General features: G+C 33.5%; 1 protein-coding gene across 3 annotated transcripts in view; it reads left to right on the forward strand.

Moving 5' to 3' along the window:
- BAZ1A (bromodomain adjacent to zinc finger domain 1A) overlaps positions 1-25,328 on the forward strand; it is a 76,171-nt gene that overhangs the window by 19,117 nt on the left and 31,726 nt on the right. For 2 of the 3 annotated variants that reach the window (XM_074365656.1, XM_074365657.1), the window contains exons 3-9: positions 13,061-13,204; positions 14,924-15,025; positions 17,343-17,430; positions 20,403-20,537; positions 21,822-21,921; positions 22,605-22,771; positions 24,733-24,828. In XM_074365656.1, the coding sequence (XP_074221757.1) occupies positions 13,061-13,204; positions 14,924-15,025; positions 17,343-17,430; positions 20,403-20,537; positions 21,822-21,921; positions 22,605-22,771; positions 24,733-24,828 (832 nt within the window). Of the gene's footprint in view, positions 1-13,060; positions 13,205-14,923; positions 15,026-17,342; positions 17,431-20,402; positions 20,538-21,821; positions 21,922-22,580; positions 22,772-24,732; positions 24,829-25,328 lie in introns of all 3 variants that reach the window. The other variant, XM_074365655.1, reaches the window with a different exon arrangement.

The raw sequence follows: 25,328 nt of genomic DNA on the forward strand, positions 1-25,328 counted from the left end.
AAAAAACCAAAGTCTTTAAATTAAAAAATAAAATTATATGCTCTGCTTATTAAGACTGAAGTTTACAATTTAAAAAAATCTGCTCTTTTTTACCTATAAAGATTCATATACATTAGAGAAAAGTAAAGGGTGAGGCCTGGAGTGTGTTCCCCAAATGTTCCCTCCAGAGGTAACCACTGTCAAAAAATTAGCGGATAGTTCTCTTTTTTTCTATACCACACTAAATTAAAAAATGAAAATAACAAGTAGCTTTTTCACTTAGCAATAGTTTGGATATTTTCTTATATCAGAACAGCATGTGCATCATTTTTAATTGGTTTTGAATAAACTAGCTAAACTATGTGTTCCTAAAAAGCTTACTTGGAATATTGCCTTTTTCTGAGGATGGAGAAAGTTACTTCTTTTGCCAGCCTTGTGTGAATTTTCTCTTTAAAAATAATGAACTGCATTCTTCCACATAACCTCTGACCTTTAACTTAATGACAGACCTTTTCACCAATGTAGGTTAAATCTCTAAAATAGAAAAATTGGATTTGCACCAAAGAGTTTCATATCAATTTTGGAATTAAATAGTGACCAACCAACTACAGCTCTTAACTATTCAACTATTTTTTTCTTTTTTGTGTGTTTGTGTTTTTGGGATAAAGTAATCAGCTGTATTTATTTATAATGGAGGTACTGGGGGTTGAACCCAGAACCTCGTGCATACTAAGCATGCACTGTGCCACAGAGCTATCCCTCCCCTGCTAACTATCCAACTATTGATAGTATATTCCCTATGGCTTTCTATGTTGCATTGGTGGAATGCTTTAAGCACTTTAGTCTAAAAGAAGTAAGAGAAAATTAGCATAAAAAGGTAAAATATAGAGAGTAGGTACTTATTATATATTAGAATTGGAAATGAGAAAATGAACTTTGGGCTCTTTTTATATTGCTAACCTAAATGATACTAGTGAATCCTAATTAATTAAAATTCACTAATGTTGTGGACAAAAGGAAATACTAAATATATTGAGAAGATAAGATGAACATAAAAGAGATAAGTGAGGAACGAATACAGGTATTTTGATTTAAATATGCATACTTGGATATTAGTGACTGGATCTAGGTGGAATTAATCAAGAAGTTTTGGGGAAAAGGTTATTTAACTAGAAATTTTAAGACAGAGAAAAGCATAAATTAGTAGAAAGGACTGAAGAGGAAGTCTTCTTACTTAGGTGCAAAGATGGTATATAAGTTTGGCAACATTTATTAGTTAAATTTATTATAGCTCTTTCAGATAGAGGGCATTCTGTTGGTCAGCTTACACGACTGCCCCTTTGAGGTCAGAATTCCAGGTTCTCAGCCAAGGAGTATCCTAAGCAACATCCTCAAACTGTAGTTTCCATCTTTAGTTCCTGATGACCCTAGTGTGTTGACGATATAATTATTAATAGGGAAGAAAAGGCTCTTTGGGACAGCTGTCCTTCCTTTGGAATTCTAAGTTAGACTGAAACCATCTTCTTTAGATACATTTGTTGTATGTACCAGAGACCCAGACTTACAACCTGACTGACTGACTGGTTTGTCGTTGCAAGTTTAAGAGTTAAAATTTAGAATCCTTATTTAGTTGTGTAATAGTATAAATTGCGAGGCCATCCTAGGAAAACATTTTTATACCCTAAAAATCCCTAATAAGTAGTCACAACATAACTGAAAATGAATTTATTTTTCTAAACATGTTTAATTCAAATAACATATAATGCTTCTGTTTTTAGTATTTCTAAATGGACTCAAATAAATGCTTGATGCTTAACAAAATAGTTCAGTGAAGTTTAGACTGACCAAACAAACGTATTTATTTTGTTCAGTGCTCTAAGGGCGTTCAGATGGCATTGGTCATTAGGGGCATCTGTCTAATGCTTCTCAAAAGTCTTTGGTAAATGTTGGAGGTAAAGGCGTTGGTTTCTATGGCAACTTCTTTATTGATCCTTTGCAGTAATGCACTAAGTGTAGAGTCAGCTGAGTCTCTACCAGACTTATGGTCATTACTGTAGGAGTCTTATTCATAGTAAGAAAATGATAAAAATGGGGAATGGCAAGTAAATTGAGGTTCACTTCTTCTAATATAAAAGGAAATAAGGGGTTTACTTCAATTTGTGTCTCAGTGAACTGGTTAGCAGCAGGGTGGTGAAGTAGACTAGTAGTAGTTCTGAAGTTCTTAGCTTCCTATGGCAGGAGAACATTAGAGGCTCATCTCACAAAAGAGAGGAGACTGTGTAGAGCTACTTCTGTCCTGAAATCCCGTTTAGGAATAAAAGGCAAGTTTATTTCTATATGGTTATTACACAAGTTCAGGTCTGGGAAGTTAGAAGGTCTTTTGAATAAAATCTCTCTCCTGCATCAGTTTCTACCTCCTTTGTGGTCTATTCCATTTGGCCAATATAAGATCACAATAGTTCTGAATAACTATTTTAAAAATGAGGCTATCTGTCTTTCTTGGACAAATTCAGAGACCAAGGAAAGATAAAAGAGAAGTAAGAGATTGTAGTAACTTGTAATGGAAAAGAATATATTTTTATATGTGTAACTGAATCACTGTGCTGCACACCAGAAGCCATACAATGTTGTAAATCAACAATACTTCAATTTAAAAAATAAATAAACCCTACTGAAATGAGGAAAAAAAAGGGAACTAAGAGAAATGACATAAACTTAAATAATTTCCAATGAAAGGGAAAGGAGTGATAAAAGTACAAAGAAAGTCTATTCATCACTAAAGACCAGGCAAAATCCTTTGTTTAAATTAAAGACATATACCAAGAGAATTCTGAGCAGAGGCTGGCACACTTTTTTTAAAAAAAATTAAGGGCCAGATAGATATTATAGACTTCGAAGTCCATATGGTCTCCATCACAGCCACCCAACTCTGCTGTTACAGTGCGAAAGCAGCCATAGACAGTATATGAATGAGCATGGCTCTATTCTTTATTTATGAACACTGAAATTTGAATTTCATATTACTTTCACATGTCCCAAAGTACTCTTATTTTATTTTAAACCATTTAAAAATGTATAAGCCATTCTTAGCTCATAGACCATATAAAACAAGCAATGAGTTGGATCTAACCCATGAGCCACAGTGTGCTGACTGCTGGTAGAGAGGAAAGGTTACTGCTTAAATAAGAGATACAGAATAAAATCCCCAGAGATCCCCTTTTTATCTAGAACCCCAGAGCACGGCATGTAGAGGTGGCTTGGTATGGTAGAAAAAGCCTTTGGCGCCAAACTGACTTGTTAGTTCTGAGAACCTTCTTTCCTAATCTGTAAAACAAGTAATATCTACATCCATATGGTGGTTGTATTAATTAGCTTTTGCTGCATAATGAACCACCCTCCAAAATTTAGTGGCCTAAATCAATAAACAGGAATGTTCTTATGGTCTGGGGCTGGATTGTCTAGGTCGTTTACTCTAGCCTTACTCACATGTCTGGGGCCTCAGACTGGGTGGCTGTTTTCATGTGGTCTCTTATCCTTCAGGAGGCTAATTGGAACCTGTTCCGAGGGTGGGAGCAGGGTTCCTAGCAGCAAGAGAGGGCACGCTCCAGCATGTAAGTGCATATCAAGCCTCAGCACACTCCATATTAGCTAGTGTTCCATTGACCAAAGCAAGTCACATGAGCAAATTCAGAATTAATGTGGGAGGGGACCACAGAGGTGTGTCTCAGTGGGGATCATGACTGCAACAGTCTGTCACAATGGTTAATATTTGTTAGGAGGCCAGCATAGGGCCTGGTACATAAAGCACTCAGTAAATGTTGGATCCTTCCTGCTCTTGTCAGAGATAAGTGAAGAGCCTGCCAGCTGTGATGACTCATCTTTTTTTGGTAGCCGGTCCCTAATTTTTTTACCTCATAGTCACTGTTCTTGAGAGTTCACCATATGTCATTTTAGGGAGATGATGACAATACCAGTAAACTTTTGAGAGCTTATTATATGCTAGACACTGCTCTAAGCTTTTTATTTATACTATCTTATTTAATTCCCACAACAGCCATATGTGATAGGTGCTTATTCACTCATTTCACAGCTGAGGAGTTCATACACAGAGCTTAGTTAATTAAAACTTGCTCAAGGTAACAAGTAGTAAAGTTTTCAAGCACAGGTAGTGGTTCTGTTTGGGAGGAGTAATGAGTATGAAAAAAAATATGAAAGGATAGCCCTTAAAAAGGAGTTAAAGATTATAAGTTGATGTATCACTCAGTATTTACTTTTCACTTTACTTGAGTATTTTATAATTTCTGTGAAAGTGTGAAGAAACATAGGATTGTATATAATGTGGTTAGTTTTAAGCTTTTGCTCAGTCACTCTAAGAGTGATCCAGGTCATATTGTTGAGTGTCTGAAAATCAGCATCATCTTATGATCATTGATTCAAGGGGAAAAAAGACCCTGTATTTAAACAGGTTCCCTGGCTGTACTTATTAGAGATGCCTTAATTATTTTACTTCAGTATTCCAAGCTGTTTAAGCTTTCTTCTTTTCAAATATTGTGCTTGCAGATGAAAGAATGCTATCTAGTGGCAACAAAAGGTGACTGCAAGCATGGGAGAAAATAGAATTTTAATTAATTTATTTTTTTCTATCTTTTGGCACAGTTTCCAGGGATGAAAAATGCAATTATTTATTACTTTTTTCCATAGAGGTGGTAGGGAATATTCTGACTGAGTACTTTATAGTATACACAAAACCAATTTTCTGTGATTAATTCAATAAGTTGTGTGCTCGGTGCTGTTATAGGTATTGGGAAGAGGGTAGTAAGACAAAGACTTGGGACTTACATTCAAGTGCAAGAGAGAAATACACAAATCAGGACAATTTCAGATACTGATCAGTGCTATAAAGATAATAAAACTTGATGGGATAGTCTTGAGTCATTTTTTGTTATAGCCAATTAATTCAGTGTTTTCTCTGAAAACCACTGTTAGATGCAAGTGGATAATCAAATATGAGTAAAGCATTAGTACTTATTCTCAAGCATTATATAGTCTATTGGTAGCAGAGATAGAATGTACAGGGCACAGATAAGTGAAATACATATGAATGACTAATAAAGAACTGAGTAAGATAACTGCATTAAGAAGACAAGGAGGGGAGGGGAATTGGAGGAAGAATTGGGTGGTCGAAAGGTAGAGACTTCCAGTTTTAAGATAAATAAATACTAGGGATGTAATGTACAACATGATGACTATAGTTAACACTGCTGTATGATATACAGGAAAGTTGTTGAGAATAAACCCTAAGAGTTCTCATCATAAGGAGAAATTTTTTTATTCTTTTTACTGTATGAGATAATGGATGTTATGTGAGATGCTGGATGTTAGGTGAACTTACTGTGGTAGTCATTTCACAATGTATGTAAATCAGACCATGCTGTATGCTTTAAGCTTATACAGTGATGTATGTCAATTATTTCTCAATAAAACTGGAAAGAAAACGGCACAGGTAAGTCTTACTCTGCTAGTGAGTATATCACTAATATTCAAATAGAATGAATAAAAGGTACTATAATGCCAAATTAATTTAGTACTTCATTAATAATGTGCTATGATTGGCCATTCGAATGGGTTGGTGTTTATCTTTGAATTATCTTGATAAAGATATGTTTGTATCTTTCTTTATCTGCTTCTAGTCAGTGAATCACTCAGCATGTTGACTTCATTGTTGTCATATTAAGAATGTTTATTAACCATAAGGATAGTAAAAAATACTCAAGTTAATTTGAGCTTCCAGCTTGAATTTGAGAATGCGAGGAGTAATAAGTATAATTTTATTATCTTAATTTTTTAGTTATATTTAAATTAAAGAATAAATTACATAACTTACATTCATATAGGCCTTTATCCTAAGTAGTCTAAACTAATAAAGCTTAATTAAAGTACATTACTTTCTTATGATAAAATTTACCCTTTTTAGTGTATAGTTCTGACTTTTGACACAGTCATGTAACCCATCACAATAAGACGTAAACATTTTTACTACCTTCTTTTTTGCCTCCTTGTAATCAGCCCTTGCCCATATCTCCTAAACTCGGGCAACCACTGATCTGTTTTCTGTCCTTATAATTTTGCCCTTTCCAGAATATAAACATAAATGGAATTTTCTATTTCTGGTCTCCCTTCTATTGAGCTGTATGGCTATCCTTCTGCCAATACTATAGTGTCATTATTTACTGTAGCTTTTTAGTGATACATATACATTACTTTCATCTTTTATTGATTTTTTCCCATAATATGTGAAATCAATCCTTTTAATTGGAGTTAGTGTTTTCCTAATGCTTATCATTAGCATTTTTAAATTAAACTTTCTATTTTGAGATAACTATGGAATCACATGCAGTTGTAAAATAATACAGAATTTCCCCCAGTTGTACAGTGTCAAACCAGGATATTGCCATTAATATAGTCATGGTACAGAATATTTCTATCGCTACAGATATCCCTCATACTGCTCCTTTATGCCACACCCACAAATCATGTGTTGTTGAACTTACTTTCCTACTTTACACTATCAGTTTTCTGAAACAAATATGACTTGAAAAATCTGTATTGCCAATGACAAGGAAACTTTCAAGTTTGAAAATCTTATTCAGCTTGTATTGGTTGAAGTGAAGAATACAGTTCTCTGACTCAATAAATTTAACATCTATCAGTTTATAAACTGATTACTATTTAATGAAAACACCTAGGATACCTAATAGATTGCTTATATTGCTTTTCCTTATCAGCTGGGATTTGAGTTAGGTGCGTATAGCAGAAAAAATTTTAGTGGCATTAACAAAATAGAAATTTCTCACTCATATAGAACTAAGTACAGAAGTTCTAGTGTTAGGACTGGGTATGCAGGTCCACAAAGTTGTCAGGAACCCAGGCTTTTTCCTGTTTTCTGCTCAGTCATCCCAAGGTTGTAACCATTGTTTCCCTTGTTCAGGATGGCAGTGAGATAGAGGAAAGGCAAGGAGCCTGCTTCTCTTCCTTTCCTATCCATCGTCCACCATGAGGCCAAGTTGAGTGTTCTGAAATACTATTTTCATTTTGTAACAAAAGTTACTCGCTGCTAAATCTGTGGTGGCTTTTCATTGTATTTAATGTTTTGTTTTCTCTGATCTGTATATGTTGGTCTTGCCTCCGCACAAGGTTATCAACTCTGTTGACGTCAGTAGGCCAGGTCAACATAAAGCTGAGTCTGCAAACATTTTGAATACCTATTAATTTGAATGTGCTAGTAGGAATTTGAAAGTATTTTGGTAAAGCTTTCATTAATTTGGTTGACATTTTAGCCAAATTAACTCATGTGGCTTTAAGATGATAATTTTGAATACTAAAGAGTTTAATTTTACACAGTATGCTGATAATAACCAAGTGCTTGAAACTTACTAGAGATATGTAGGCTTTAACCCATATATCTTATATCTAGAATTTTCTTTCCAAAGATTTTTATTTATATTATATATCTTTTAATAGATTTAGTCTTTAATAAGAATCTAATGAGTCTTGTTGTCTTACGTTATTTAGGCTTATGATAGATCAAATGCCAGTTGGAGAAATAATAAGACATGGTTCTCTGTCCATAGAGTCTCAGAACAATTCAAAATGAAACATTCTTTGAGCTACTCTGATCCACTTGTCTAAAAAGTGAGGAGTTAGAAACAAAGCAGCCTTTTCTGACCTCTTCTTCTCAACTGACAAGTAATCAACATAATTCACAGTCTTTCTGTTTGAAGTAGCAGACTTGTTGAGTGGTCTAGTTTCCTCCACTTAAAACGAGGTATCACTTAACCTCCTTAATTTGAGTTGTTTTTTTTTTTAAACTCTGATCTTCAAATTAAACAGCGTTGCTCTGTTTCTACCCATAAAGTTGAAGTAATTATCCAAGCATAGTATTTTTAAACTAAATGTTGTTGCACCTGTATTACAAGAAAATAAAAGGTTAATGCAGCAGCACGGGTGAGCAGGTGTGAAGCATGCCATAGATTCAGCATATTCCATTTTTAGAGACCCAGAGAGGGGCAGTCCTTTATGTCAGTTAGGTCGCCCCAGGTTTCCAGTCTTCTTTCCTTTTGCTGTTAATTATTTATCTTCTACCCCAAATGCCTTATAAATATTCTGCATATATTTAAATTCCAGAACTGGCTTTTGTTTTAGTGAATTTGTATTTTGAGATGTAAATTGAACTATAGCTATTATTAAATGACTATAAAACAAAAACAGCTTTTTTGGGAGAAGTGATATATGCCATTCCGGAATATTCTTATAAAAGGCTATTTCCATGTTTAGCTGGTCACTATCAGAGATTTATGGCTAACTTCTGCTGTATCCTCATTCAGTGCTTGCCGCTGTTCCACAAACTTCCTTTCACTATGAAATGTGTTGAAGTTTGAAATGTGTTTCAGAGAGGCTCCAAAAGTGCCTCTTGACTGCCTGGGCTTAAAGCTCTGAAATTCCCTTGGGTCAGTATATTGTTGTGTTCCCCCTCAACTCCAGTAATAAATAGAGGGGAAGATTAGAAAGTATGTGGGCTTCAGAGTCAAACAGTTCAAGTTTTGGCTGTACCATTGTTGGTTGTATGACTATAAGCAAATGATTTAACTTCTCTGACCCTGAATTTCATCTGCTGAAAAATGTATAACTTGCAGGGTTGATATGAGGAGAGAAATATGTATATATTATATACTTACCTGGCACACAGGAACTCTAATAATTATAAGGACCATCTTTTGATTGTCAACTTCCACTCTGTCCTCAAATAATGGAGCATAACTTCAATTTAGAGTTTCTGTATTCTCCAAGACCTGCTAACTGGGTCTTAATTCATGATTCTTTAACCATTTTTTATACCCTAGTCTTCTCTGGACTCCCTAGAACCAAGAAATTGTAGCAAGTGGATTTGAAAGACATAGACTATGTCTCTTTGGAAGTTATTAGAATGTGTTGATTTGACATCTTGTAGTTACCTGAAGTTTAGCTAAGCATCAGTGAGAGGCCAAGCATCAATTAGATTAGCAAGAAATAGATTACCTGTGGTTTGGGTGCAAAGTTAGCAACAGCATTGATAATAACTAGTATATATTCTTTTAATTAAAAATAAATTTTAAGAGGGGGTAGGTAATTAGGTCTACTTATTTATTTACTTATTTAGTTTTAGAGGAGGTACTAGGGATTGAACCCAGGACCTCATGCATGTTAAGCATGTGCTCTACCACTTAAGCTATACCCTCCACCCAATAATAACTAATATAATTTATATATAAAACATATTTCCTACATTAGAGGCAATGTCTCCATGCTACTGGTACTAGTTTCCCTTTCCCTTATTCCTCTGTCAGGGAATTGTATTTCTATCTGTTAATTTTCTGTTGGTTTTAAGTAAAGTAATTCTTAAATTGTTGTAGCTCTGTAGGCTTTCCTGGAATCATAGACTGTTCTTGTCAGTAGACCATTAAATCATCTTAGGCACCACACCAACCATTCCTGTGCGCAGCATAGACCCAGTTACTTTGTTTTTCTCTGATGACCACCACCATTGCCACTTAGAGGTACTCACATGAGCTCTGCCAGTGAAAACCATCTCTTTTTCTAACTTGAAGAACCTTGTCACAGGTTCTCTGAAAAGCTTTCTTCATCACCTCCTTGAACCCTGAGCCATAGGATTCTTGAATGTTAAACCTAGACCCTTCAAAAGTAGGTCCATTTCATTCCTTGCTTATTTTTGTGCAGTTTATATGTCACTAAATTACAGAATCTTTTTACCATTAGACTACATAATTGCTTAACCAGTTCTGATATGATTTCCTGCAGTTGTTCCTCTTTAGAAACATTGGTTTATTTCTGTCAGTGAGTAGCCAAAGTTAGCCCGCTGTTCTTTTGACACCGTTTCCGTTTGCTACCAATGTAGGCTTGGTAATTAGGCCTTCTTCAGCTTAACTGTTAGGACCAAAAAAATTTTTTTTTAAACTGTGGTAAATAAACATAACCTTCACCATTGTAATAATTTTTCAGTGTATAATTTAGTGATATTAAGTACATTCACAGTGTTGTGTAACTATCACTACTGTTTCCAAAACTTTTCATCATCCCAAACAGAAATTCTGTACTCATTAAGCAATAACTCCCCATTTCTCCCTCCTTCCTGTCCCTGGTAGCCTTAATCTACTTTATGCCTCTATGAATTTGCCTAGATACTTCATATAAGTAGATTCTTACACTATTTGCCCTTTTGTACTTGGCTGATTTCACTGAGCATAATATTTTTGAGGTTCTTCATCTGTGTTGTAGCATGTATCAGAATTTCATCCTTTTAATGGCTGAATACTATTCCACTGTATGTGTACATACCACATTTTGTCATCTGTGCATTTGTTGATAGATATCTGAGTTGTTTGTACCTTTTGGCTATCGTGAATAATGTCATTATGAACACTGGTGTACAAATATTTATTGAGTTTCTATTTTCAATTCTTTTGGGTATATACCTAGAAAGGGAATTGCTGGGTTATATGATAATTCTATGTTTAAATTTTTTAATATTATTATTTTCTGCAGCAGCTGCACCATTTTACATTTGCATCAGCAATGCATGATGATTCCAATTTCTTAATATCCTCCCCAACACTCTTTATTTTCCATTTAAAAAAAATAATAGCCATCTTAAGAAGGTATGAAGTTGTATCTCATTGCAGTTTTGATTTTGCATTTCCTTTATGACCAGTGATGCTGAGCATTTTTTCCATTTGTATCCTTTTTGAGAAATGACTATTCAGGTCCTTTGCTGATTTTTGAATAGGATTTTTTTAAATTGGGTTATGAGTTCTTTATATGTTTTGCCATGTCTTTGTCTGGTTTGTGTATCAGGGTAATGCTGGCCTTATAGAGTGAGTCAAGACGCATTCTCTCCTTTTCAGTCTTTTGGAAGATTTTGAGAATTGGTATTAATTCTTTTAAAGTTTGGTAGAACTCACCAGTGAAACCATTTGGTCTTGGGCTTTTCCTCGTTGAAATGCTTTTTGATTACGTATTCAATCTTCTTAATAGTTACAGATCCTTTTAGATTTTTTATTTTTTCTTGAGTCAGTTTGTGTGTTTCTAAGAATTTGTCCATTTCATCTAGGTTATCTAGTTTGTCAGCGTACAATTGTACATGATATTCTTTTATAATCTTTCCCAGTTTTCACTTCCGGTTTTAGTAATTTGAGTCTTCTCTCTCTTACCTCAATTCTTTATTTTAGGAGCAAATTATTAAGGAATCATATATAATACTTTTAATCAAATGCTTATAAGTTTCAGAATGAGGAAATTAGTTGAGGGAAGAAGATAAGATGCTTTAAGGGCTTTGGATTCACCCACATACTCTACATTTTGTTGATTGTTGAACCTTGAGATGCTGTGGAACCAGTTGCTCTCTTCTATTTGTATATAGTACAAAGTTCCTAACAGGAAATCCATACTCCTGATTTTTTCTGTGCCTAACAGCAAAATTAGATATTGTTGGGGATACTAAAGATGTTCTCCTAAAGGAGAATATAAGCAAGCATATGCTAAAATGTACTCTAGTGAAAATAAGTGCTATTATCTTGTAAAAAACCACCAGCTTCCCAAAATGAATCAGTTCTAAATATACTATTTGTTTTTCTGGAATTATATGATTCTGTTTATTTTGATTGTGAATGACAAAATTCTGTTTTGAAAACATGTAGGCAAAAGGGCAAATTATCGGTTTATTGAATCAAGGGAAAGATTAAACAGCTAAATCTGAGATAGGGCAAGGTGCAGTTAAATCTGAAAAACAGGAATAAGAGAACAAATTGCCTCTAGTACTCCTGCCATCTCTCCTCTCTTTTCTCACTGCGCACTGGCCTGTTTCACGTGGCAGAAAACATGGTGGCCAGCAGCACTAGAATTTTATATCTTACTGATTTCATGCTAGGAAAAGGACTGATTTTTACTTTCTAGATTGCAAATATTAAAATCTTGGGAAAGGTGCATTGGCTCAGCAAAAAGGTACCCACCTGATATCAACTGACTCTGGCCAGGGTCTTGTGGGAACATACCAGCTCTACTCCTACTATGTGGAAAAAAAGTGGAGTATGGGGAGAATGAAGTTCTAGAAGAGTAGGGCCCACAATATATCAGAGTTTGTTTATGATGTGAGATAACCAAATGAATGATAACCGTGAGTAGATTGTCTAATCTTGAGCCAGTTTTTCTAAGAGAATAGGAATTTACCCATTGATAAGTATATATGTGCTTAATATATTCTTAGTTAATAAAACCCCTGAATTGCCTAAGAGTTGTAGAGATGCCATAGATTAATTCCAGCAATGCTCCCTCTCTCTCTCTTCTTTTTTTACTCCCTGCTATACTTGTGACTGTCTTTTTTTTAACAAGATATATTTCACATACCATAAAATTCACCCATTTAAAATGTATAGTTCAGTAGCTTTTAGTATATTCTTAGAGTTTTACAGCCATCACTGCAAACTAATTTTAGAGCGTTTTCAGCACCCCCAAAAGAAAGCCCATACCCATTAGCAGCCACTGCCCATTATTCTCCTCTCACCCTCACCCTCTCCCCTCCCCTCCTATATCCCAAGTTCCTCACAACCACTCATCTACTTTCTGTCTTTATGGATTTCCCTATCCTGGATGTTTCATATAAACAGAATCATATATTATATGGCCTTTTATGTCTGGTTCCTTTAATTTAGCATGTTTTCAAGGTTCATCCCTACTATATCATGTATCAGTATTTCATTCCTATTTTTTTTTTTTTGGTGAATAATCTTCCATTTATGGATATGCCAAATTTAAATTATTTATCAGTTGAAAATTGGCACAGTGAAAATGAGATTGAGAAATGTTTCAGTTGTGGTGAGTGAGTCTGAAATTGCAGCCCATAAAATAGAGGAGAGGAGAGGTAAAGGAAGCCAAAATAAGGTTAACAGAGTTAGTAAATAGGAAGCTTTCCAGAGATCAGAAGTCACAATAAAAGATGAGTTGCATTTGTAAATGAATCATTTTCTTGCAGGTTACAGTGTAGGATTTTGGAAGTCCTCCCTCCATCTCACCAAAATGGTTTTGCTAATGGACATGTCAGCAGTATAGATGGAGAAACTATTATCATCAGTGATAGTGATGATTCAGAAACACAAAACAGTTCTTTTCAAAATGGGTAAGTGATTTGTATTAATTTTTTAAATATATATCAGATTGGCTACTGATATCCCATTGAAATAATTTTTTCTTTAATCCCACCCTTCTTCCTTTCTAGTCATACACTGGATACTATGCATCAGAGCAATGTGGTTCAACAACACGTGTTAGAGTTTGCAAAATTGGAACTATTTTAATATAAATAGTTAATTCTAGTCAGCTGCTTAAGAGCAATTGACGCTCACTTCATTCAATTATACTATACATTCCACTTTCGTTTACTTGGGAGAATTCATTCTGTACTTTATTAGTTACTTTGTGGTGCATATGGTGAAGAAGCTCTGTAACCTTCTGAAATTTAGTCAATTGACAGTATTGGTCAGCTGAGTGCTCTTGGCGAAAAATCTATATAAAATGGCACTGTCTGCGGTGTGTGTACAGCATTTGTATCACTTTGACTATAGCTTACTTTCATTGCCCAGCACTTCTCTTTATCATCCTTTCCTGTCATTTCCTTTTCTCTAGCCCCCCTTCTATCCCCTTTACATATACACTTGCATGCAGAGACAGTTTTCCCAGACTCTAACCACTTCTCTCTACTGCCACCACTACCCTCTTAGTCTGTAGTGCCATCATTTTTCTCACTTAGTTTATTACATTAACATTCTAACTGGTATCCCTGTTTGCACTCTTGCCGCATAGTCTATGCCCCACGTGGCAGCTAGAGTGATCCTTCTGAAATGTAAATTAAAGCATTTTCACCCCATTTTCAGAATCCTCTAGTGTCTTTACTCAGAGTAAAATTTAAAGCCCTTGGTGATGGCCTGTAATCTGGCCCTGCTGCTGCCTCTCTGACTGAACCTTCTTTCCTTTCATTCACCCTATTTATTCTGCTTCTTGTGCAAACCATGCATGCTTCCCCCTCGGAGCCTTTACACACAGTTTTCTCTCTTCCTTTAAAAACTCATTTCCCAAGGTTTTCTCATGGATTGCTCCTTCATTTTTTTTTTTTTTCAGATCTCTGCTTAAATGTTAACTTCTTGGAAGACCTACCTGGTCAGTTTATCAGGGACCATCATCCTATATAAAATAGAGACCTTTTTCCACTCTGCACTGTATTCTCTTCATAACACCACCCACCCTGTTGTGTATTTTTTTGTTTATTTGGTTACCTGTATCTCCTCACTGTATATCTATTTGTTCACCACTGAATCTGTATTAATATTTGGCACATTGTAGGCTCTAGCTATTTTACTGAATGGATGGGTGAATGAGTGTATGTACCCTCAAAGGGAAGAAAAAAAAAGAAGTTGGTTGGGGAGGGAATAAAATGTGTAGCCTTTTTGCCAGTTCTCAAAACAGGCAAAACTCTGTTTTGTACACTTTTGCCCTTGGATTACATAGCTGTGAAGAAGAAAATTTAAAAGCAGATCAGACAGCTGTTTGTTTATAAATTTGTCTGACCTAAACTGGGTATTCTCCTTATTTATCTGGAGTTAATTTCTTCATTCAAAGAAAATTTATTGAATGAGTAATTAAAGTACCTACCTAACATAAAAAAGTGCTTTGTATTGTTTTGGCTAATAGAATGGTGAAGCATATCAGTAATTTATAAAATCATAACTAAAATAAAAATATATTAGATTCTGTTATAGTATGTTCTTAGAAACTAGATTTCATTTAAAATATCACATTTCAAAACAAATTATTAACTGACTTGTGTCTTTGCTCTTTTTAGGAAGAAAAAAGATACAATTGATCCTTTATTATTCAAGTACAAGGTACAACCCACTAAAAAAGAATTGTATGAGTGTGCTATTGTTAAAGCAACACAGATCAGGTAAAACTCGGTATCTTCTCTTGTTGGTTTAAAGTAGGATAATTATGTTGATTAAGAAGATTGGATGTGGAACACATGGGTAATCTTGCATGTGATTGCTTCCCTTTTTAGAATAGATGTATATTTTTATGCTCATAGACTGATAATGTGAATCCTAATGGACTCCATGAGCTCTTTATTTGGTTTAGTAACTAACCCTAAATAGTCTTCACATCTGAAAAACTAAGAAGGATCCTATTTATGAAGTATTTCTCCTGAAAGAACTCAGTTTTCAAAGCTGAGAAGTCTGGTGCTTACAAATATGTCACATTTGCAGATACATATTCATCAGATACAAATATCTGATCAGTCTCTCCCCATTTCTTAAGAAAATTAACAAAACAGAATTACCTTTAAAAAATTCTTATTTGAGACCTAATCAAAAGAGAGAGCTGGTGAATGGTAATATTTACCAGGCCTGGCTCTAGGTTACATTGATATGCTTTAGGAAAATCCATGTTGATGTTTGGTTGTTAGGCTCTTAGTCATCTCAAAATAAATCGTTTACATTATCAGCCTCTAGCAGTTTGCCACCTAGGAATCAGTCTTACATTTCATTTGGTGTGAAAGAATTTTACTTACTCTCTCATCCCTGTTGTCCACCTATATATTCATGAGTCCAAAGAAAAGTGATAATCATACAAGTATTGAGTGAATCCTGAGTCAGATATACTACTTTCTATACTATATGGATGTGTGTATTTTTTGTTTTTTTGTCTAAGAGGGGGCTCGTCGTTAATGTAAGATCTCCAGAGCATTCTGCACTTTATTGTATATTGCAAAATAGCCTTCCCAAGATAATGTTCATGGATTATTCAAAACTTTTGAATTTGTCCAGTTTATGGGCTAATGAAAAGTAAAGTTGACACAACCAGTGTTTTCCTTACTCATTGTTGAGTTTTTTCTTTTAGTTCAAGTTATGTTTTTTATATAGTGTAATTCCCTATTTAATATTTTTCACTTTTCTACTTACTTTTTGACTTATACTTTAAATACAATTCTGCTAGATCTTGGTTACTGTCTTATTAACTCATTTTTTTCTTAATTGGTGAGCCAAAGAATTACAGGGTTGGAAAGTTATACTTGATAATAGAAGACTTAAATGGCTTGCAGCTCCTTGTTAGATCAAAAGATAGTACCATTCCTATAATAAAGACCTGGTACCAATCCTGTAAGGAAGACTTAATATGATAGAGTAGCACTGACAAGTAGAACTTTCTGCAGTGATAGAAACGTTATATATGTGCTATCCAGTGTGGTCGCAGGTAGTCACATGTGGCTATTGAGCACTTGAAATGTGGCTAGTAATAGTTAGGAACTGAACTTTTAATTTTAATTTTATTTATTGGAAGGAAAAAAACACGTGGCTAGTAGATGCCATGTAGGACAGTACATTTCTTGAGGACTAGTATAGTTAGTCAATAGTCAAAAGATGATTACCTTCTTGTCAGCTACTGTATGGTGCTAGCATACAGCAGTGAACCAGAATCCTTTCATATAGTCCTTCCTATAGCCTAGGAAAAGAATATACATTTTAGGAGGGCCACTACTTAAGAACTCCTATATTGCTTATTTACTCATAGAAGCTTTTAACTTGGCTTTTTCTTGAAAGGAATACATTAAGTTCAATTGAAGCATTTGCTTTCTTTCCAGAACCTTTCTAGAAATACTTGTATTATTGTTTTTGAATTCAGGGACAAGGGAGAATAAAAAATAATATATTTTTAGAATTTTAATGGTTCTAACTCTTTTTACATTTAATTCTATGAATTTGTTGGCTGCCATATGATATTTAAACACAAAATGTTTTTGAATTTAATAAAAACCCCATGTTCACCTCTATTCACAATATTCATTTGAATGTTGATTTACATAGTACTATATGATATCTGGTAGTCTACTAATTTTAATTATTTTAAGAATTTTAGTGGTGATACTTGTAGGAATAATCATCTGATTTTATAAAATTTGGTTTACTCTCTGTAGTATACTTTTCTTGAGGTTTATTTAATTTCTAAGTGGTTCCTAACAACAAATGCATATGCTATTTTTGTAGTGGACTTTTATGATAGATATACTCAAGTAGATTTTATAACATTCTACGTAGGTACTTCTATATAAAGTTTCTCATAATCTCTAAATAAATACTATTGGGAAATGAAATGTTGTTCTTTCCCTAGGCTTGAAATTGAGCTTGTAGATTTATAGAAATTATGAAGTTCAGATTGAATTCTTTGATATTAACACTTTTTTCTTTCTCCGTCTTTTTCCCCTATAGTCGGAGAAAACACCTGTTTTCCCGTGATAAACTAAAGCTTTTTCTGAAGCAACACTGTGAACCACAAGATGGAGTCATTAAAATTAAGGTAATCAGAACAGTGAATTATTTGTTGGAAAGAAGAAAAAAGAATGAGTAGTGTTATAAAGCTGTAACACTGCAGAAATGTTATTGCAAAGTTGGTTGAAAACAGCTCTCTTTTCATCTGGAGCCAATTTTTAGTAATTTTATTTGTATTTGTTTGGATTATATACTGTGTTTTCAGTTGTTAGAATTGCTAGGTGCCTCAAGTACTTCCACGTTTTTCCTTGTATAAAAAAGATCAACCAAGACAGATGAGAATATATGGAAAACTTGGAAAAAGAAAAGCTATGGGAGTAGGACAACTATATAGTGTGGTGCTGGCTCACAAAAACAGATTCAAAGAGCAATGCTAAAATAGATCCTACTAGATAGGAAAACAATATATATATGTTTATATGAACATATATTATATATATATGAACATCAGAGACCAGTACTAAGCAGATAGGTTATATTTTATTCATAAACATTCAGAGAGAAAAAGTACCAAGTATAGATACCTCACACTGTACACTAAATAAAAAGTTAAATGGTCAAACTAAAACTAATTCTTTTTAATGAGAAACATTTAACTCATATTGGGAGAGAAAGTTTAAGTAAAAAAGCAATAAAACGGGTTAGAGAGATGTATGCATGTATCAGAAATAGCTACTATATGCTTAAGATTGGTGTGTTTTATTATGTGTAAATGTTACATCAAAGAAAAGATACGAAAAAAAAGAATATGTGATTTTACTCTATATGAAAAGTAGAAAATCTCTAGAGACCATGATAGATTATTTAATAAATAAAACTGGGACACTTGGTTAACTATTTGAAAAAATAAAGTTATATCTGACTTGAAAAAGAAAAAAAAGGACATGATGTTTTTCATGCTGAAGTAATCAGGAGGAGCGGTAGAAAAGAAATACTGCAGATGAGATTGATTTGACAGTATAAACTCACGTGGGTTTTAAAATGTGATGAATAGATTTCAAGGGCAAGTGCTGGAGGAACAATACTTTCAGTGAATACAATGAGGAGCTACAATCAATTATAAAACATAATCACCCTATTAGAAAAATGGACAAATAGACATGATCAAAATTCACAGTGAATGAAGTATAAAAACTTGAAAACATAAGATAGAATCATCTGAAAGAAATTTCTTTTTTAATTTTGTTTCTTTATTTTTTTGGTGGGGGGAGGTAATTCAGTTTGTTTGTTAATTTTTAGAGGCGGTACTGGGGATTGAACCCAGGACCTCATGCACACTAAGTATGTGCTCTACTGCTTGAACTATACCCTCCCCCCATGAAAGAAATAATTTTTTAATGTGAGCATATCTGTATATTTGTCTTGATAAGAGAGCATAGTTTAAGCATTCTTCTGTCTATAGCACTGAATATCAGGTAGCCATGTAAAATGATGTTTGTAAAAAGTGATTTAGACACTTGTGATAAGTGGCTGCAACAGTGTCTGACACGTGCTAGGCAGTGAGTTGCCTGTGTGTGTTATAAACAGCCAGTTGGCCAGTTCCCCTAATTTTCTAAGATCTCTTACATATCAACAAACAGAAATAACCCAATTAAGAAAAAAATGGTGAAAGACATCAGCAGTTATTCACCAAGGAAAATAAACAGTCAGTAAACATGAAAAGAAGTTCAACTTTACTTAATGGATAAATGAAAGTTAAGGTGACAGTAAACACTTTTCTCTTAGAGTAAAACAAAAAGTTGTTAGTGGATATTCTGATATACTTGCATATACAAACACCCTCAAAGCAACAAAGTCTGATACCTGGTGTGGTGAGTGTAGACTGTAGTTAAGAGGACCTGCAAGAACACAGAGATGTAGTATTTTTTTTATTGTGTGTGTCGTGTGTGTCAATAAAGACACCATGGCAATTAATATATTAAAGCCTATTTTTACCTTTTTCGACTATGTATTTGAGAAGAAACCACCCATTCATACTTAAAGGGCAGGTCTCTATATTGAGGGGTTTTTTTGTGTGTGTGGGATAGTAGACAGCCATCTTAATGGCATTTACTTTAATGTAAAATCTTAATGGATTCTTGATTTATTGTGATGGCTGGAACTGATTGAATTTTAGGTGGTAAAAGCTGTTATCTACCAAAAATAAAAATATTACATAGCAAATTGAATTCCCTGTGGATGTAGTCCTATTTTGTTAATAGTTTAAAATTTTATGTCATTATTTTCTTACACATTTTCTGTATTTCTGTAAATTACACCTGTTTTTTTCGAGAGAAAGAACTATGATCTTGGCTGTTAGACAAAAAAATAATTTTCAGAATTGCTAATCAAAAATAAAAAGTCTAGAGTTGGACATGGGGGAAAGGTGAACAAGTTCTGAATACAAAGTAAAAGAGAAACTCTTGAATTTAGCAATTATCCTAAAACCACACCACTTCTGGTAAAATTGAGGGTGACTTCTCTGAATTTAAATTTTGAGTTGAAACTTTATAGGAATTTGTCAATATATCTGCTTTTATCTAGACTAGCTTTAAAGTTTGATACATAAAAGTATTTTAAGTTGTCACTTCAAACTGGGGGGAAAATCTAAATGTTCAGCAATTAGGAAATGGCTAAGAAACATTTATTTGGTAATACAGTGGATTTTTAATATTAAATCTGTAGATTATTTACATAGAAGAATCTCATAAAAAATTAGTCAAAAGTGAACAAAAAAGATTATTGTATAAATGTAATTTGAAATTTTAGAATTCAAGAAACTGTTGAAACATTCTTGAGTATTTTATAGTGAAGTAATCCTTTGAATTATGGTTTTCTTTCTGGTAAAGCTGATTGTTTTTAAAAGGATCAAGTAATAAAAGATGTATTACTACATAATACAAATGAAATTCTAATGTTTTTGACCTGGTCTTTAACAGTAGTTGTGTGACATGTTGCAGCATATCTATATACGGTTTACTCATGTGTTGTTATTGCACCATATGTCTTTTCTTCATGAAGGCATCATCTCTTTCAACATACAAAATAGCAGAACAAGATTTTTCATATTTCTTCCCTGATGATCCACCCACATTTATCTTCAGTCCTGCTAACAGAAGAAGAGGCAGACCTCCCAAACGAGTATCTGTTAATCAGGTAAGTAGAGAATAGAGAAAAACTACATTGTGGCTCTTAATACAGTTAATCAAAATCAAGAGTAGTGTTTGGCTCCCCTCACCCCTGTAGCCTGTAGGAAGGAGCACATTCCTTCACACACAAAGAAGGTACATAGTATAGGACTGCTCAGCAGTGAGGCTTGTAAAAGTTTCAGCTGTGAATTAGACATGGCTGTCATGCCACTGGGATTTTATATCAAAGTGGAAGCAAGCATATAAGCAATTAGTAAAATGTAAAGCAGTATGAAACACAGGAAATAAATTATGTAATTGAAATGTAAAGATCATTTAAAATATAAGAGTTAATCAGCCTTAAAAAAAAAAAAATGAAATAATGCCATTTGCAGCATCATGGATGGACCTAGAGATAATCAAGTAAGCCAGAAAAAGAGAGGAAAATTATATGATATCATTTATATGTGGAATCTTTAAAAAAAAAAAAAAAAGACACAAATGAGCTTATTTACAAAACCGAAACAGACTCACAGACATAGAAAACAAAGTTACTCACAGACATGAAAACAAAGGGGAAAGGGTGTGGGGAGTTTGAGATTTGCAGAATACCAACTATTATATAACTAATTATATATATAAAATAGATAAACAACAAGGTCCTACTGAATTGCATAGGGAACTGTATTCAATATCTTTTAATAGCCTATAATGAAAAAGAATATGAAAAAAATGAATATATTATATATATATAAAAAACTAAATCACTATGCTGTACACCAAAAACTAACGCAACATTGCAAATTGACTCTACTTCAATTAAAAATAAACATTTTTTAAAAAATGAGTTAATAATGTCACAATTAAACAGGTTAAGGACCTTAATCTCCCAAGAAATGAAGTAAAAATAAACTTTAGATATTGTTTAACATTAGGCACAAAAATGTCTCTGACATGTTTTTTCTCTGCCTGGAAGATTTTTTTAATAATGCGTATTTTTAAGGCTCTCTTTATATATTACTGATTCTTTTTCCTGGGAAGTTTTTTTTACTAATTTATAGAACTAATTCTAGTTCTATAAATTAGTAAAATAGAATTAACTCACATTCTGTATGTTACTATGATTAGAGATACTAAGAGTTCAGTTATACTTTAGGATAAAAACCTCAGTATAAAGAAAGTATAATTAATGAGGGCTCTTATATTTTTTGTGTTTTATTATTACTGTAAGAACAAAGCAGACCATTGTTTTGTAAAAGTTGTAGTTCTGTAACTTTAGTTTCTTGGTTTTTTTTTTTTTTTTTTTTTTTAGGAGGACAGTGTTGCTAATAAACAGACTATCACAGGTTATAGGAACAAAACTACTAAAGAAAGAGATAAACTTTTGAAACAAGAAGAAATGAAGTCGCTGGGTGAGTTTTAACATTCTCTCTGAAAACTATTTAGTTATAGGAAAGATTGTTTCTCTGTGCCCACGTAGGGGTTATTTCTAAAATGGCATGTTTCTGGGGGGTTTTTTTATGCATAGTTTTTCCCCCTCAGATATCAATTGATTTTTATGGTAAATAAGACCTCTGTTCATCTCCCAAAATAATATTTCAAGGTATACAGCATATCCCCTGTTAAACTGACCTAATGCTACATTAAAACACAGTTGGGAGTTTCTAGGGCTTACAAACTGTTCTGGGCCATTTTGTTTTGATTCATGCAGCCTTATAAAACACTGCTTCCCAGATGTGACTGTACATATAAATCACTTGGGAATCTTACTAAAATGAAGATTCTGAATTAGTAGATCTGGGTGGGAGAAGAGATTTTGCATTTCTAACAAGGTAATACCTTGTTGCTGGTCTTAGGATCACACTTTGAGTAGCAAGGCTTTCAAAGGCAGATGTATGTTTGCAGTAGTTTATCTTAAACACAGTCAACTCGCTCTCCCCATTTTAATCACCTGCTGACTCCCTCCAGGAATTTACAACCCCTGTGAGTCTCATGATATCATTTAACCTTAAGGTATTTCAAGGATTCTTTTGTTACATTACAAAATATGTTATTTTCTGTCTGTGTACAGTTCTAAGTTTGACCTTCTCCACAGCTTTTGAAAAGGCTAAATTAAAAAGAGAAAAAGCAGATGCCCTAGAGGCAAAGAAAAAAGAAAAGGAAGATAAAGAGAAAAAGAAGGAGGAATTGAAGAAAATTGTTGAAGAAGAGAGATTGAAGAAGAAAGAAGAAAAAGAGAGGCTTAAAATAGAAAGAGAGAAGGTATTTATTCAAGTATATTAGTTATGCTCTCCACAAATAGTAAATAGTGCTTCACATACTTAAATTTACGGTTAATTTTCAAATACTTTTACCACTTTCTTTCACATTTATAGTTGTGCATAGAGCACTGATAAACAGTGTTGGTTTATCTCTCTGATGCTTTGGAAAATTTGATGAATGATTTAAGGTTCAACATATATGCATGCCTTTACCCCTCAAAGCCTCTCTAAAGTACAATTCTGAAGTTGATTTTCTTCATTATTTAGACTTACATATTTAGGAAAGACAATATACATAAAACTTTCAAAAGTGAAATACATCATTAGAAAAATACAATAAAATTATGATTAAGAATTGCTACAGTGTTCTTATTCTCTGTGTAGAATAAATCATCTGTGATAATAGGATATTTCAGCAAATCTTGGGTTATAATCTTCAGTGGAAGATGCTCCTCAGATAATTCTATAGCTGGTTTCTTCTAAGGTCTGTCATTGTCATTGGTTTTCTTGGATATTCACAAGTGGCCTTAGGTGATCATGTCACACATTGTGCTCATTTAAATTACATGTATTTCTTGAATTATTTCAAATAAGTCCTTACGGTAGGGATGGGGAGTGTATAATACATGTTTACTCAAGAAAACCTACAAAACAAAAAACACTACTTTTAATCTAAATGGTAACATTTAGAGATAGCGTTAACACTTGGATTAATTTATTTCTAATCTTTATTACGGGCCTTAAAGAAAAAGATCCAGCATTTATAGTTTTGTATATATATATATTTTTTTTTATTTAACATTATTATAAACATTCCTTCATGTTATTAAATAAACTAAATAAGTAAGGTGAAATTTTTAGTAACTACATATAATACTTAAAGAGATGGGTAAGCAGTTTATAAATTTTTGCTCATAAATGATAATATTTTGTTCAGATTTATAAATAAAAATATTTCCTGGTTTTGGATTATGTCTCTGTGTAAATCTGTAGAAGTAAAATAACAGGTCAAAAGGTAGGAACATTTTAAAAACTTTCTATACACATACATGGGTATTTGTTTGCCAAACATGTTGTATTTATATATACTCTTAGCAACAATGAGTGAAAATACCCATCTTTTTACATCCCACAAGAATTATTTGGGGGGAGGGGGAACTTATTTCAGCAGACCACTCAAAACACAGCTAGTAAGTTCTGTTGCTATGTGGTTGTTTTATGTTAAATTTGATAAGTGTACATCTGTTTCCTTTCAGTGTTGCTAAATTTTAAAGAGAATATTAACATATATTAAATATATATGTTATTACATGTGTTAACATATGTATTGGAAAATAATTACAATAAGATATTTTATTTACAGTCTGCTTTATTAGAGACTTTTTAAGGTTAGTATTTATCTTGCAGTTTCAAATACGAGAATCAGGAAGTAAGGGTTTTAAAAGACCAAGTGAGCAAGAGAAATAACAGATTAAAAGAAAGAAAAGTCCACCAATTATATTCTAGTATTACTTTTACCTATTGTCCCCTCTTTGTGTCCCTAGGCTATTTAGTCAGATTTAAATGAATCTTGAAAATAAATGTATTACAAATACAAGGGGAGGTTTTATTTTGGGTCTTCTAATAATTTCTTACTTCTTAAGTTAGGATCTGATTGATTTAAAGGAGAGCTGCAGGGTCAGATTGAATTAATATTTATGCAGGAGCTACTATGTGTCAGACTTTTTTATCTCAGTTCTATCAGATAAGCAATGTTTTGATCAGTGGTTTTAACACTTTAATGTGCATCAAAATCGCCAGAAGAGCTTATTAAAACATCGGTTGCTGGGTCCTAACCGCAGAGATCCTGGTTCAGTAGGTCTAGGGTAGAGCTCAAGTATTTGTATTTCTTCCTAGTTCTGAGGTGATGCTGATGCTGCCTTCCAAATTCTTATAAGAATTTTTATTAACCTTTTGTTTTAGGAAAGAGAGAAATTACGTGAAGAAAAGAAAAAATATATGGAATACTTAAAACAGTGGAGTAAACCTAGAGAAGATATGGAATGTGATGATCTTAAGGTATAAGCATGTTTCACACACCTATGGAACCAGAGGAAATAGCCAATTGAGCAAATGCTTGTATTTAGAGTTCCATTGTTAGTATTTTATAACAAGCTTTGATAATGATTCTTATGCTGTAGAAATAGTTGGTCGTTTGTGCTATCCTTGATAATCCAGTAGCCTCTGGGGCCAGGCATGCTTGTTTTAGTTTTGGTTGATAGATTCTGCCTATCTCCAGAAGTTCCCAAAGTATCCAAACCAAACTCATTCATCTCAGTTTAAAAGGAACCATTTCTACATCAATAGAGGATGGATTAATTCTGTTCCATATTCTAAGGAAAATACTGCATTGAAGGCCTTATTGATGCAGCTAATGCCTTTACCTTAGAATCTAGGTTAGGAGTTCCCCTTAACTAGAAAATGTAGTCAGAAATACACTTCTGCCTAAAGCTATGTTGTTAGTTTGGTGAAGAAAAATATCCTAGAGACTGTGATTTAGTGAAGTGGGAATAAGGCCA

Source organism: Camelus bactrianus, chromosome 6, assembly GCF_048773025.1.
Source record: "Camelus bactrianus isolate YW-2024 breed Bactrian camel chromosome 6, ASM4877302v1, whole genome shotgun sequence".
Taxonomy (NCBI): Eukaryota; Metazoa; Chordata; class Mammalia; order Artiodactyla; family Camelidae; genus Camelus; species Camelus bactrianus.